Source organism: Andrographis paniculata, unplaced genomic scaffold (assembly GCF_009805555.1).
Source record: "Andrographis paniculata isolate CXL003 unplaced genomic scaffold, ASM980555v1 Contig66END, whole genome shotgun sequence".
Classification (NCBI taxonomy): domain Eukaryota; kingdom Viridiplantae; phylum Streptophyta; class Magnoliopsida; order Lamiales; family Acanthaceae; genus Andrographis; species Andrographis paniculata.
In genome coordinates, this window is record NW_026137602.1 from 1,221,701 (window position 1) to 1,238,094 (window position 16,394).

The following is a 16,394-nucleotide window of genomic DNA, read 5'->3' on the forward strand; positions in this document are numbered from 1 at the left end:
AATCTTTTCGAGTTTCGAGGATGAATACAGATCTATACTCATACACTATCGTGATTGAACGCCTGAAACTTCTTAAGTTGCCGATGATGAATACGAATTAGCACTCATAAAAAAAAAATAAAACTAATTATAAAAAAATGGTAAACTGTTTTTTTAGTCCCATAACTGGAACCTCTTATCATTTTAGTCCCGTAAGTGGAGTATGTCGCAAACTAGTCCCATAAGTGAAAAATTTTCGCTGTTTTAGTCCTCCGGCGCTGGAGACGCCCGTATGGCTCGCCAGAGGTGACATGTCCGCCAGGTGTCCCGCCAAGTCAGCGACACCTGGCGGACACGTGAATTTATTTTTTTTTCATTTATTTTTAATTTTTTTAATTGGACCAAATAAAAAAATACAAATAAAATTAAAAATAAATGAAAAATAAGTTTTAAAAAAAATTTAAAAAATGAAAAAAAAATAAAAAATCCACGTGTCCGCCAGGTGTTGCTAACCTGGCGAATACGTCACCTCCGGCGAGCCACGCGGGCATCTCCGGCGCCGGAGGACTAAAATAGCGAAAAATTTTCACTTATGGGACTAGTTTGCGACAGACTCCACTTACAGGACTAAAATGATAAAGAGATCCAGTTACGGGACTAAAAAAACAGTTTACCCATAAAAAAATGTTCTAAACATCATCGTTGCGTAGAATCATTAACATATTCATCTAAAGTGTATAACATATATAGTTGACTATCACATCAACAGAACTATTATATTTTGCAAAAAAAAAAAAAAAAAAAATCAGACATCATCTTCGCATAGCATATGACAATTAGCATATCTATTATTTACATGTAACATATATTGCTATCTGATACGTTACAGTCATCGTTTCCACACAATTAGCATATCTATCTAAAGTATGCAGCATATCTTTCTTAGTAGAATAACAATAAATTCATCATATTTTTGAAATTAAAGTATCTCAAATATTTTTTAACCACGATCTAATCGAATAATGTATCTATACCTTAGAAACAACAATCCAAGAGTTATATCTATCAACGAGCCTTTCCTCTCCCCCTATCTCGACCTCGCATGATACCTCCTTTGGTTGTTTACGATCAGTTTACATATAAAAAGCATTTAAAACATGTTTGTCTAATAAAGTACCACAAAAAAATACTATTGAGGCAACAAAAGTTCTCGTGGTTGATGTCAACAACCCTCTTCGGCACACATGAGAATTGGATATAATTTCTTTTCGTGGCCTTGAGCTTAATCGTTACCTCATGATCTACCATCTTCTCCACCATTGATGTTTGTTGCAGAGATTAGAAACAAATGTCGGGAACAGAGAAAATGCGAGGCAAATCGGGTCAAAAATAAAATTACTCACGGAGGTGGCGTTTGAATCAACGACGACGGTGTGGAGACGGATGAACTCCAGAGACTCTTTGCCGATGGCGTGACGAAGGGTTTTTGGGTGAGAAGCGGTCGATAGAATTTGGGGATTGTGAGTCGGCGGGGAATGATGAAGAATTGAATTAATTTAATTATTTTTTAAATTTTTTATATTTTTTAATTGTTGCATGTACCAATAATTTGTAAATTAATTGTGTTATATGGAAATAATATCAATTAATGAAAAATACTATAGAATATTGTAACAAAATATGGTAATAAATATTATTTTCTGTTATATAGCAAATATTTTTTAAATAAGTGTGATTAATTTTATTTTTTTTTAAAAAAAAATTCTTAAATTGTGGCTGAATTTTTGTAATCAATCTTAATATTTTAAGAAATAATTAACAGTAAATAACTCCAAAAAATTTATCATTATCTTTTTCATACATCATTTTTATATATTCCTCATATCATATCATTCATATGTAATTTTAGATAATATATCATATTCTTGCATTGTCGGGAACATATATTTGTTTTGTACATATCATATTACTTTGGTTGTTAATATTTCGGCTAAAATTTAATGTATCAGATTTCTATAATTTATGAAGATTCTTATTTTTAAATATAACGTGCACAATTAATGTTATTGATATTAAAAAGTCAAAATAACAATTTTAATATAACACCTAAAATGCCCCTGATCGTTATGAACATCAAGATTATAAAATAAAATAATTTAATGGTGAAAATTAATTCAGCATGGTGCTGAACTTAATACATGCTCATTACCATACTAGCCACCGTATGGACGTGTTGGTACATGAGAGAGTAAAATGTATTGGAGACAAGGAATTTCTAAAGCGAATAGTTCTATTAATTTGAACAATATAGTCTATCTATAAACTTTACATGAAGTTATTAGTCACCATAATTGTATTACATCACAATTTATAATTTTGACATCTATATAATAAAAGAAGGGCTATGTGCTGGCATAATGCTAATCAACATATGTAAAATATAAAACGGAATGGATCATGTGCTGAACAATTATTGTTCAGTATTGTGCTGCTGGTTCGATCCACTGGCGCCACCATCGCCAGCCTCCATCATGACCTACCATCTTCACCACCTCAAGTCTACGCCACCACTGCTGCCACCACCATCTTCTCTGTTATTTTTACCACCACCACTGCCACCACTAAAATATTTTTTCCGCCGCCACCACCACAACCAAAGTACCTTTAGAAGGCCTTTGCAACTACCACCACTTGTCCTCCATTTTCAACCCATCCAAATCCACTTTTCTACCACCATCTCCTCCTTCTTCCCCATTTCCACCTCCATCGTCGCCGTCGCTACCACCACAGTGCCTCCACCACTGTTGCCATCATCACCACCAGCAAACCCAGCACTGCCATCTCCACCACTAACACAGTTCACTCAACAGTCCGCCGCCACCAACACCACTGCCAGACCCAACATCGCCGCCGCCGCCGCCGCCACCACTACCACTACCACTACCATCACCAATTACACAACTCATCATCATCATCTTAAAAAATCAAAATCTAATGGTTCAAATTGAATTCAGCAGGTGCTGCAAAATACTTTTTAAGCAGCCGATCTATTCCGAATATAAAAACAATACATGTCTTTATTACAAACAACACGTATTGTTTGTGATAAAGACATGTGTTGTTTGTTTATAATTACAACATGTATTGTGTAATAGTATGTTATGTATAAAATTAACTGTTGCATGTGTTGTGTGAGACAATATCATGTGATGTAAATTCATGTGTTGTATTTGTATTATATTAATATAAATGAAATATTTCATAGTAATATTATGTGTTGTTTATTAGTACGTTGTGTGTTGTTCAACACAATGGTGAATTCTAATTCAACATTGTATCCGCCGCCGTGTAGTAAACATGGAAAATTGCATGTTATTATCCTTGTGCAAGATAACACCTATAAATTAGGATGAGTAATAACACCCCCTCCCTCTTAGGTGTTCTTTAATTTCAATAAATACGTCTCATTAAAGTTTTATTTAAAAAAATTCGGTGAGATAAAAAATTCTAATGAAGAAAAAAATACCTAATTTATGTTTTCAAAATTGTACCTCATAATGTGGACATTACTTGAAATCTTGTAGCTGACCCATCCCGATATTCTTTACCAATTTTTCAAACGTTGCAGTCGGTAAACCCCTAGTGAATAAATTTGCTAAAGTTTGATCTGATCGAATTTTTTGCACATCTATTTCACAAATTTTCTAAAGATCATAAGTAAAGAAAAAATTCAGTGAAATATATTTTATCCTAGCTCCCTTGATATATCCTCATTTTAGAGTTAATCAATACATGTTGTATTATCTTCATATAAAATAGGAAGAGAATCCTTTTCAGATTTCAAACCACAATTTTTTAAAATTTGGTGAATAATATTAATCAAATACATTCTTAACTAGCCTCATGAATTTCTATTACTTCAGCATGATTTGAAGATATACAAATAATATTTGTTGAGTGGATTCCAAAATACCACAATACCGCCACAGATCAATATATAACAAGTTTGAAACTTGATTTTATGTGGGTCATAAAGATACCCAACATATGCATATCCAATCAATTCATCTCAAGATTTCTTTTAATATAATATACCGAGATCAATCATTCTTTGAAGATAATGATAATTCAGGCCACATGCTTCTTCATTCTCTTCTTTCGGTCTAAAATAATCATTTGATAGGATCAAGAGTTCTAACCACCATTGAAATACTTAATGGATGTATTTTATCTATTGCAAATCATTTTAATACATTATGAGTATGTGTAGATTAATGGATGAAAATTCTATTTTCCAATGTTCAAGTTGTAAACTAATAAGAAAAAAATTTGTTTTCTCAAAATTTTTTATTTCAAACTTCATTTTTAAGTATTCAATAGCTTATTGGACCTCTTAGGAAGTTCCAATTGAATTTAAATAGTCCATATAATCAGCTTCTATTTTTCGTAATAAAAAATACATGACAAACAAAATCATTGGCACATCTATATTTCAATAATAATTCACTGAGACGATTATACCACATGCGACCAGATTGTTTGAGGTCAAACAAAGACTTTTGTAATTTGATAGAATAATATTGTTTTGGCTTTTATTTGTATGCATCCGCATACTGAATCCATCAGTGATTTTTCATATAAATGTCATTATCTAATGAGTCATATAATAAGCAATTACGACGTACATTACATGCATATCCAAATTTTCACGAACTACCAAGCTAACAAGATATGGATATGTTATTTCATAAATTACCAGAAAATAAGTTTCATTAAAATCAATTTAAGGTCTTTGTGAAAAATCTTTGGCCACGAGCCTTACTTTGTATTTGTCAATCTCATTGTTCTTATTTTTATTTTAAACAAATACTCATTTATAGTCAATAGGCTAAACACCTTCAGGTATTTGAACAATAGATTAAAAATTTTCCATTTTTTCCGGTGAATTCAATTCAGATTGGATCGCATTTTTTCATTTTGGCTAATTTTTCTTTTCCAACATTCATCAATTGATTTAAGTTCAAGATCTTCGTTATTTTCCATTAGATCAAGTGCTACAATATATGCAAAAATATTTTCCCTAATTATGTCTTTTTTGTTAAAATATTTTTCAGTAGTAACATAATTTATTGAATTCTCAATAACCTCATTCTCTTTAGAAAAAAAACAGTATCAAACCAACTTCTTTATGAATTTGATCTATGTTACTACTAATTTTGTGCTGATTTTGATTAACATTCAATTCATCAATCCTTTTATTTGATCCTCTTTTCTTTCGAAGAATTTTATTTTTGAAAACTTACAGATTTATCATACTCAGTCTTAGCTTTCAATTCATTAGTACTTTGTATTTGTCCTTCAGAGACATAAATTTTAGTCGGTGAATTTTCCGTAGCTATATATGATTTAATAACTTTGCTGGCATTTCAAAAAATATCATGTAACTTATTCGCAATTTGTTGCAAATGTACAACTCTTTGGTTTGGGGTAGTATAAGTGATCAAGGAGTAGCAACTCATATCACGGGTGAAAACTTCGCGCAGAGTTATATTACTATGAATGGGTGGCTCCGAGATTTCTCTATTCTTCAACTTATTTATTGAGTTGTAGTAGTAAGAGCTATGTTTGTAGTAGTTACACATACGAATGACTCCATCAATCATAGAGAAAATATATGTTGAAGAACTGGGAACAACTTTTGCATTTTTAAATCACTTTGACTATTACGAGGATAAAAAAAATTAAAAGGTACTTTTTAAGTAGTTTTTTTTTCAATTGATTAGTTTCTCCCCTTAATGTCGAGAAACGCTACTCGTCAAAATAGTCAGAAAATCATCAATTAATGGTTTAAGATATTTAATAATAGATAGATATTCGTAATTGTTATATATATATCTTCAATCTCCGTTGGGGGTCCATTTTTTGTTCATTGGCATGGTGCAACTATGATATATTAGAATTTTTAGTGTGCATTAATTTTATTGGAGATTAGCTATGATAGCTTGTCAATCTTAATTTAGTTAGTGTTGTTGCGTGTAAAATTGCATGTCCTAAAATAGTTACGGAAAGTTTAGATTTAATCCATTTTTTGTCAAGAAATTAATTGTAATATCTTCATAAGTAATTAAGCTAAACCATTTTGAATATTTACATATAGTGCAGGATGCTCAATAACAATTCCGATAGACACGATGAATATTCACCAACATAATTAAGATGAATTTTCTTTATCGGGTGATTAGGAAATTGTGCTAGTAAGCAATCTCGCAAAAGCCAAATTGTGGGTGAATAATAAACATATATGCGACATCGAGTAGATTTATCAATAAGTACCATAAAATATCTGAATAGTAAAAATTTTGCTAGTAAGCAACCTTGTAAAAACCAAATTGCGGATGGATAATAAACATATATGCGACTATCGAGTGGATTTATCAATTAGTACCATAAAATATCTGAATAGTCGACATAGTGGATCTAATGGACCACATATATTGTCGTGAATTTGTTCTAAAAATGAAAGAGATTCAGTTCTTAGTTTTGCTGGTGATGGTTTAATTATTAACTTCCAATTTGAACAAGCAATACATTTTCAACTTATTTGTATTCAATATCCGTTAATTTTTCAAAGTATGATCATAGGTATTTTTAATAATTTATCTCATCATTATATTATTAGGATGTCAAAACCGATTATCTCAAATCATAAAATCTGAAGACTTCTGCTTGCAAGATATGTTTTAATTGTATTTAACCTTGTGTAATATAAGTCGGACGACGGTGAAGGCAATTTCTCTAAATATATTTATTTCTATCAGTGGATTTTGTAATTAACAAAAATTTATTATTTGCCTAATTTGATATCTCAATATAATTTTCATTCGGCGAATGTCATTAAAAATTAGCAAATTTTTTTGAGATTTTCTAGAAAATAGTGCATTTTGAATATTAAGCTTTACTCCTTCGGGGAGAAATATTATTGCTCTTTTGGAGCCTAAATCAATTTTGCACCGTCATCTATTAATTTATTAACATGAACTTTTCCTAAGTTCAAGTTGATAAGATATTTCTTATATTTCAAGATAGTGTGCGTTGATACACTATCAATGAGATATAAATTAACATGAACTTTTCCTAAGTTCAAGTTGATAAGATATTTCTTATATTTCAAGATAGTGTGCGTTGATACACTATCAATGAGATATAAATTACTTCGGTATTATTTATTATAGCATGTCCAACATTTATATTTCTTAATTTTGGAAAAAATATAAAAAAATAGATATTAGAAAATTGAATAAAATACGTAGCTAATATATCATCACAAAATATGAGGTAAAAAATAATAAAATATAAATGCTACAAAAATAAATACATATGATTTTGGCTGGGTTGTTGGCTTTATTACTTGTGGACATTGAAATTTACAAGTACAAAACCTTCTCGTTAATATCAAGATTGATATTTGTTGCATTTAGTGGAAATTCTCCCACATCTATCGATAAGGAATTGATATTTGTTGATTTAGTGGAAATTATCCCACATCTATCGGGAATGAAGTAAAGGGATAACATACTCGCCAACCAGACCTACATCACTGGAGTTTCGAAATTTTCGACGCTCAAAAAATTGAAGGCAAGCTCAAAGGTATACTACACCTTAATGTTCCTAGATGGCCAAACTTCATCATCATTTGATCTGGAAGTGCTGCTTTATCTATAATAATTTGCTGTCATTGTCGAATTTTGACTGATTGGTAAGGTTAGATTTAGCTTAATCTAAACTTCTAATAAGTATTAGTATTTTATTTATCACTCAAGATCCCAACCTGGGTCATTTATTTTGCTGTGTATAAATCCCGTCCATGAAAATTCCCTTTTAAAAAAAAAACTACAATTATTTTCAGAAAGTATGACATACAAAGTCTAAGTAACTGTATAGAGCCATCACCTATGTATGTATAAAGAAATGAATGTTGCATAATCAATCTTGGAACTATTGGGGTGCAAACCCAAGTCCCACGTTGGAAGATATGAAGAAAAAATCCACACCTTATAGGTTCTAAATGAACTCCACTAGTATGAGGCCTTTTGGAGTAAGTCCAAAAAAAATCCGTGCGGGCTCAACCCAAAGTGAATAATATCATACTAGTGTTGAGTTGGCTCAGTCCCAATAGTGGTATCAGAGCCCGGATAGATGGTGAAGTGGACTAGGTGGCATTGGGCATTGGTGCTGGTGGTGGACTCTCCCTCGTGACTTGCGAAGGTGTCTTGTGTCGAAAATCTCCTGGCGACGTTAGGTCGGTCCCGATAGTTGTGGTTGGTCAAGCAACGGATCCCTTCGTAATAGGTGGTGCAAGGTGGCATGGAAGGCCCATAACTTGGTCCTTGGTTTGAGGGGAGGTTTGTCGGGGTGCAAACCCAAGTCCCACATTGGAAGATATGGAAAAAAAAAAAGAAAAAAAAGTATACCTTATAAGTCCCAAATGAACTCCACTGGTATGAGGCTCTTTGGAGTAAGCCCAAAAACAAATCTGTGTGAGCTCAGCCCAAAGGGGACAATATCAACTAGTGTTGAGTTGACCCAGTCCCAATAGGAAAACTAGTTTCGATTGAGAACTATTTGGTACTTCCGTCGTTACGATATTAATAGATAATTTTGTAATTGAAATTTATAATATTGTAATTTAGTCAATTATGGGTTACTGCATTTCATGTAGTTGCACGCATACAATAGATGGAAGGATAGCTGATATGGAATGCTTTAGTCAATCCATTTTTATATTCGATCCCCTTAAAAGTATATAATAATGTTGGAACATTATCCCTGAAACTGAAATATACTGACTTAAAACTTTATATTCCAACATGATCATAAGTTCGCAAAACACTTAATACTACGGGTATGGTTATTAATTTAATAATATTGTTTCTATATATAACATGTTTCCAATTGTTTGTGTATATACAATTTTCCGAAAAATGCAAAGAATTGTTTCAAGATTATTTAAGCACAAATATTGATCGTACATATACTTCATACGTCTGGTGGAATTATTATTCTATAAACTAAATCCACATATACAGGTCTATCAAATATTCAATATTGACTGGTGTGAAGAATGTGTTTATTTATTTAGACAATTTTTATATGAAAATTTTTGTATTTAATATTTTTTGTAGTAATAAAATTTTTTACATGTTTGCTAAATAATTTAATTATTTTTTATCAAAATATATGAAAATTAATGATCATAATCCTATCTACTCTTCATTCCGAAAAATTTTGTACTTCTCGACCAATTAGGTTTGTTTTCCCTTCTTTTTCGGGATTCACAAGGCAATTATGAAAACATTAGCACGCTATAAATCAAATAACTTGTGTATGACTTAATCACATTCTGGGTCCAATTTATAATACATTATAAGAAAAATTAAATATAATTTTTAAAAAATAGTAAATTATAAATTGTTATATATATTATATGCCTATAACTTACCTAAAATACTTGAAACCATTTGTTTGTTTGTTGAATGTCAGAATAAAACATCCAGGATTCATTCAATAAGAAGTAACTTTGTTAGGTATTTGTCCAACCATATTCTTAATTGTACTAACATGCAATAATATATAACATCATATATACTATATAAAGTTATATCTTGATTGTAGTAATTTAAAAATAAATAATAATAAACTAATAACATATATTTAATCCCATGAAGTATCAACAAATGTATTATTATCATTATAAACTGGTTTGCATTAAGAGGGTGTTTGGTAAGAAAAATGATATGAGAGAAATGGAAATGTTGAGAAATAAATCATTTATATTTCTCTTTGTTTGTTTGAGTCAGAAAAATGGAAGTTGAGGAATAAATCATTTTTATTTCTTTAATTTCATTTCTCTCTCATATCCAGAGAAATGAATGTTTAATTATTATTATTATTATTATTATTATTATTATTATATTTTTAATCTTTTTTATACTATTTAATTTTTATAATTTTTAAAAATTATATTATTTTAATTTTACAAAATCCACATTAAATTTATTATTCAAGAATTTACTTTATACTATTTTTGAAAAAATGTACTAACATATAATCTTACAAAACATCGTAGATAATTTATAATTTTTTTAAGAAATCATCAAATATAGTTTTTCATGAACTCACTCTCTTTTTTCTGATTAATTATTTATTCTTGTTGGATCCATTCAGATAACTGCATTTTTTTTTTATATTTCTCAACTGAATTCTTTGTTTTACCAAACAAATATAATTAATTATCATTCTCTACTCAATTCATTTTCTCTGCAATTTTATTTTCTACTCTCATTTCTATGGAATTTCATTCTCTCTACCAAACGCCCCCTAAATTTCTTTGTTTTTGCACAAAAATAAATTTTTTAATCCAAATACCAAAATATTTGTCCTGAGCACCCAGAAACATTATATTAAGATAAATCTAGCAACATAAGCTACAACAGTTCACATTGTTGAAAAGCTAATACGAGAAATCAACATTCATTATTTTAATAAGCAATAAAAAACCTAGTGAAACACAAATTTACATGTAGTAGCTCCTAAAATGAATAATCTACCAATATTGTATAGAGTTCGGCCCTGCCTCAAAGTTGTAGCCATGGCTAAAAAGAGATCAAAGTGATCTTGTTCCATTTTCCTTATAAACTAACAACCTCACACCATTGGATACCCAACAACAACAACAAAAAAAAAAAAAAAAAACGTGCATAGGAAAAGAACCGTTACTCAATATTTCCAATATTCATAATCTAATTAAACAAACGTACATAGGAAAAGAACCGTTACTCAGTTACATCTGTATTTTTTTTCTTTTTTTTTTAAAAAATCATGGAATTCGTTTGAACCATCTTCGAACCGATAACCAAAAATTCATACCTGGCGGTACAATTCAAAATCAATAGACCATTTTAGATTTTCGGTGTTTTTGTTCAAGAGATTTTACTCCCGCTCAATCTAAAAAAAATAGCGCTATTTTTTTCTAAATAAATGCTTGCCCACTTCCACATTGTGTGAAATTTCAATCTTTGAACTACTAGTCACTAGTAATAGTAATCTTATTCATGAACTTACAATCTCAAAAAAAAAAAAAAAAAAAAGCCATGGATAATCTTTTACCATTGTTTCATAATACTAAAGGTGTACTTATGCAGGATCCAACTGAAAATTCTCCCGATGATGATGCATTACCAAACATCAACAATGAGTGTGTAATGATCAAGCCATTGAATTTTGATTAAAAGTAGTTTTTATGAATAATTTTGATAGCATGTGTGTGATGACATGAAAATATATTTCTAGAGCTATAATTTGGTGCAGTTTGATTTTCAACATAATTTTCTAGGTTTGACTATTATTGGAAGTATATTTAAAGCATTTATTTCCTTTATATTTATTGCTCCTTTCTTGGTGTCTAAATAACGACGGCGGCTACAGTGCTGAATTTTAAATTTAGCACTGTGCTGAACAACACATCGTGTGCTATTAGACAACATATAATATTACTACAAACAATACACTGTATATGTAAATATAATACAAATACAACATATTAACAAAACACACATGCTATAGTCTCAACAACACACAATATTATGACAGACAACACATTGTATATGTTAATATAATACAAATACAACACATGAACTAACAACACATGTTATAGTCTCATACAACACACACAACAGTTGATTTTAGCACGTCACATACTTGTATACAACAAACTTGTTATTATTAAAAAACAACACATACCTTAATTATACATAGCATGTGTTGTGTGTAATACTAATGTGTGCTATTTGTATTTATGACGTGTGCTGATCTGAAAAATCAGCATGGTGCTGATTTTTTCAAATCAACACCGTAACCATCCCCCTAAATAAATTTGTTAGTATGTAAATTTATTCAATTGGAAAAATAAATGTTGCTTTCAACCAAATTGCAAAAAAAAAAAAAAAAAAAAAAAAAAAAAAAAAAAAAAAAAAACCCTTAATCCCTACAGCCCAACTAATCTCAATTTCCACTTAGGCATAACAAAATTGCAAGCAAACCATGGTGCAAGTCGGAGTCAGTCGGCGGAGTGTCACGCCGTTCTCAATTGTTCGTCATTCGTGAAATCGGCGATATATAAATCGTGCAAGCAAGCCGCGGCGCAAATTGGTAATTTTTAAATTGTAATGTACGATTCTTATGTTTTGTAATTATGTTATTTTCAAATTTGGAGATTGGATTAATTTTTATACTATATATATTTATATAATAGGGGTGACAATTCGGGCCGGCCTGAAATTTTTTGTGTTGGCCCGGCTCGGTTCTAAAGCGGATAGGACAGGCACAGTCCGGTTTCAAATCGGGCCTAAAAAGCTATGCCCAAGCACGAGCTAGTTTGAAATCGGGCCAGGTCCAGTTTTTCTATAATCTTTTGAAATATTAAATTAAACTCATTGTTGATCCCTCCATTCATACCAATTAAGTTAACTTAAATTATCTCAAATAATAAACTTGTACACGAAATTATCTAGTTGATGTATGCATTCATGCACTATTGTCCGGATTTATGGTTTGATAGCCAATATCAGTTTTTTGTTGCTTTTATAATAATATCTTGGGAAAATGGGAAATTTTATTTCTGTATGTTGAATAGGATGTCCAATTGAATCAAAAACCTCCAATAAAAAAAAAAAAATTTAAAAAAGCAACAATTTTTAAATTGGAACCGATCACACCGGATAAAATTTAAAAATAATTTTGCTCTACAAATTTGTATCCAAATTTAATTCACCACCACAAAAATAAAAACATGTTAAGATTTATCAACATATCAATACTGCATCATCATAAAAAATAAAAAATAAAAAATTACAATCCATTTACTTACATGAAACTTGTTCAATCCATAAACAATCTCTTCAAGTTAAATAGTCATTAAAAGTGACAAATTGAACTTCACTCTCCGTCTATGCATTTAGAAAAGCACTTAAAAAGATTAATATTGGAACAACATAATAAAATATTTTCACTAATTACATATTTGAGAATTCATGTGTGTAATCCAATCAGCAAGACAATAACGATTGTCAAATGAGAATTAAACTTCGTCAATAATCAAACCTTGTTAAGAAATATCATTTGATCATATTCCTTTGAGATATGTTATTTGTATCATGGTCTAAAACATCTTCGGTGTAATTTTGAAATTCTCGAACAACTTCCTCAATATCTAAAAAACATCAACAATAGAAAAAAAAATTAATTAAAATTATAATCTTAACAAAATACAATTATATATTTATTAAAATATACATTTCCCCTATATATTCAATCTCTTAAGCAAAGTAAAGCTTCAACATTCTCACTTTTAATGGATCCACGGAATCGATCGATAATACAACCACTATGACTAAATACAAATTCTAAAGCAATTGTCGACATTTGAATACAAAAAAGAAAGCACAAGCCATAGAAAAAATAATCGGATAAAAAAGATGATGCTTCCACCAATATTGAAGGATGTCCAACTTCTCGATATTATTAATTTTCTTTTATTCAAAATAGATTTTCAACTCCGATTTCTGCACTTCTTAATCAAATTCACTATTTGAATCAAACTCCTGCAACCAAATAAGTAGTTAAATAAAATATTTTATTTGAAAATAAAAAAAAAATTAATTTTAATACCTTTTTGTTAACATATACAATTTTGAGGATTAACTAGAAGTCAATATAAAAGAAATACATCATGTCGAAAAGAAGCTTTCATTCTTTTATTGCAGTTTTATACTATTCTTTTGGGATATGTTATTATTACTCTTTCAAAAAAAATGAGATGATAAAAAAGTAGAAGATGAACCTTGAAATATACGTCAAAAATATTAAACAACCTTTGGCGAATTTTCACAACCTCAACCATTCCTTAATCACCATAAAGTTTTCTATATGTTCACTCTATAAATTGAAGCTTGTACCAAGGATCCGGAATAATAGCTATAGCTATTGTTTCATTAAAATTGGACCAATATTTTTCAAACTTTTCTAACATCTTCTTTGTCATTCTTGTTATAAAATCTTCATCATGACTTTCACTTTTCAATCTTAAGCTATAGTAAATCAAAGTTACTAGTGAAAAGAACATATTTGAAATGTGATACAAGTACTAGAAAATTAAAAAGTCAAATTACAAAATGATTCCAATAACTTGCATAATCGTTCAATCTGTTTCACCCAAATTCATGAGGACAAAAGTTATAAATACAATCACTCATCACCATATGGTTAAATGTCGCTTTGTAATAAAACATGCTCTTCAACATAAGAAATATAGAATTTCATCTCGTAGGTACATCATGTCTTAACCCTTGTTTACTATCCGAAAATACACATTTAAGAAACTTTTCTCTTTTTTTTTTTTTTATTGAGATCCCCGCACAAATTTAACAATTTTATTTTTATTTTTTCCCACCGTTATATCAACAACTTTTAATTCATCTTTCACAATCAAATTCAAAATTTGTGCACAACATCAAACATGAAAGAGGTCGCCATTCAAAATAAGTGCATTCCTACTGTTCAATTGATCTATCAAATATCTCACACAACTATCATTTGCAGAGACATTTTCAAGAATACTCAACTCACAAAGAATAGCATATATTTTGTTAGCCAATAATGCACCCGTATGAGGAGAAGACATGTAGCTCAAACATAGAATAAATTTTTGTAAGTGTCAATCACTATCAACGAAATGAATAGTTATTGCAAAATAATCATCGCTATTAATCGTAGCCCATAAATATGAAATCAATGTTGGGAGTAATTCTGATTATGTATTTGATAGATTATATAATTAGTTATATATTATTATTTGTCATTATTTATTCCATTAATTTCCTAGGTAGTTATGTGTATTTAGAATTCAAATTTAAAATTGTGTCTGTCAGTCTGGAAAGGTCGTGTCTATTAGAATTATAAGATTGTATGCATTGGACTTGTAGGATGAAAAAGATATACACATGGTGTATCCGTCTGTTTTTTTTTATCATAGAAATCATTTAGATTTGTTTTGCATATTCCCGATCTTTAATTTGTGAATTTAATTTCTAACACTTGGTATCAGAGCCAAGTTGATGCCCAAGTATCTCAAACTGAAAAATATGTCGATAGAAGCAGAAGGAGGAAAGAAGGGCGGTTCAGTCCCGTTTCAATGTCCCATGTTAACTTCGAAAAATTATATGACATGGGCTATAAAGATGGAAGCCATAATGGATGCTCAGGGGATCTGGGACTCCATCGAACCACCGGCCGGAGAGGCGGTGAGCGATAAAAAAAACAAGATGGCTAGGGCTTTTATATTCCAAGCAGTTCCAGAAGACATCCTTCTGCAAGTGTCGAAGAAGAGGACCGCGAAGGAAATCTGGGAGGCATTGAAGACAAGATATCTTGGAGCTGATCAGGTGCAAAGGGCAAGACTGCATACGCTGAAGAGTGATTTCGAAAGGTTGGGAATGAAAGACGGAGAGACGATAGATGAATTTGCTGAAAACTTGAGCGCCATGGTATCAAAATTTAATAATCTTGGTTCAACAATTGAAGACAATACACTTGTTCGGAAACTTCTTGATTCAGTTATGGACATGTATTTACAATTGGTTGCTTCAATTGAACAATGTTGCGACTTAGATACCATGCCATTCGAAGAAGCTATTGGCCGACTCAAAGCTTATGAAGATAGGTTGAAGCTTCGCAGTGGAAATACAAGCAATGAGGGAAGTTTATTACTCACTAAGACAAATTTCCAAAAAAATCAGAACACTTCGGAAGGAAGTTGGGCATCAGGTGGAAGAGGACGTGGATCTTACCATCACGATAAAGGTGGCCGGTATGGTGGTCGTGGTAGAGGAGGCGGACGAGGAAAAAGTGAACATGTCAATTTTATACAATCTCGAGATTCCAGGTATAATCAACACAAGGACAGAAACAAGCGCCACATAAAGTGTTTTAATTGTGAAAAATTTGGGCATTATGCGTCAGAATACAAGTCATCGTCGAAGGAGAAAAACAATGAAATAAATCTAGCCCAAGCGCAAGAGGAGGAACCTGCACTACTTTTAAGTGTTTACGGGGAAAACACAGTACCTAAGGTATTGCTTAATGAAGATAAAGTGCTCCCAAATCAGAGTGAAAGAGATGGTGATGATGTATGGTACTTAGATAATGGTGCAAGCAACCATATGACGGGGAAACGAAATCTTTTCGCTGAACTTAACAAGGAGATATGGGTCAAGTTTGTTTTGGTGACGGGTCCAAAGTACAGATTGAAGGAAAGGCATCTTATTGAAGTGCAAAAATGGCGAACACAAAGTTATTTATGA

General features: G+C 30.8%; 1 protein-coding gene across 1 annotated transcript; it reads left to right on the top strand.

Annotated features, from left to right (window-relative positions):
- The first annotated feature begins 15,272 nt into the window (after positions 1-15,272).
- LOC127262760 (uncharacterized) lies at positions 15,273-16,394 on the top strand. The gene has a single exon (XM_051291572.1). It carries the CDS (start codon positions 15,273-15,275, stop codon positions 16,392-16,394), a length of 1,122 nt encoding a protein of 373 aa, XP_051147529.1.

What these genes read in the sequence shown, in the direction of transcription:
- LOC127262760 (XM_051291572.1), top strand. Translation starts at nt 15,273, where the DNA reads ATGGAAGCCATAATGGATGCTCAGGGGATCTGGGACTCCATCGAACCA.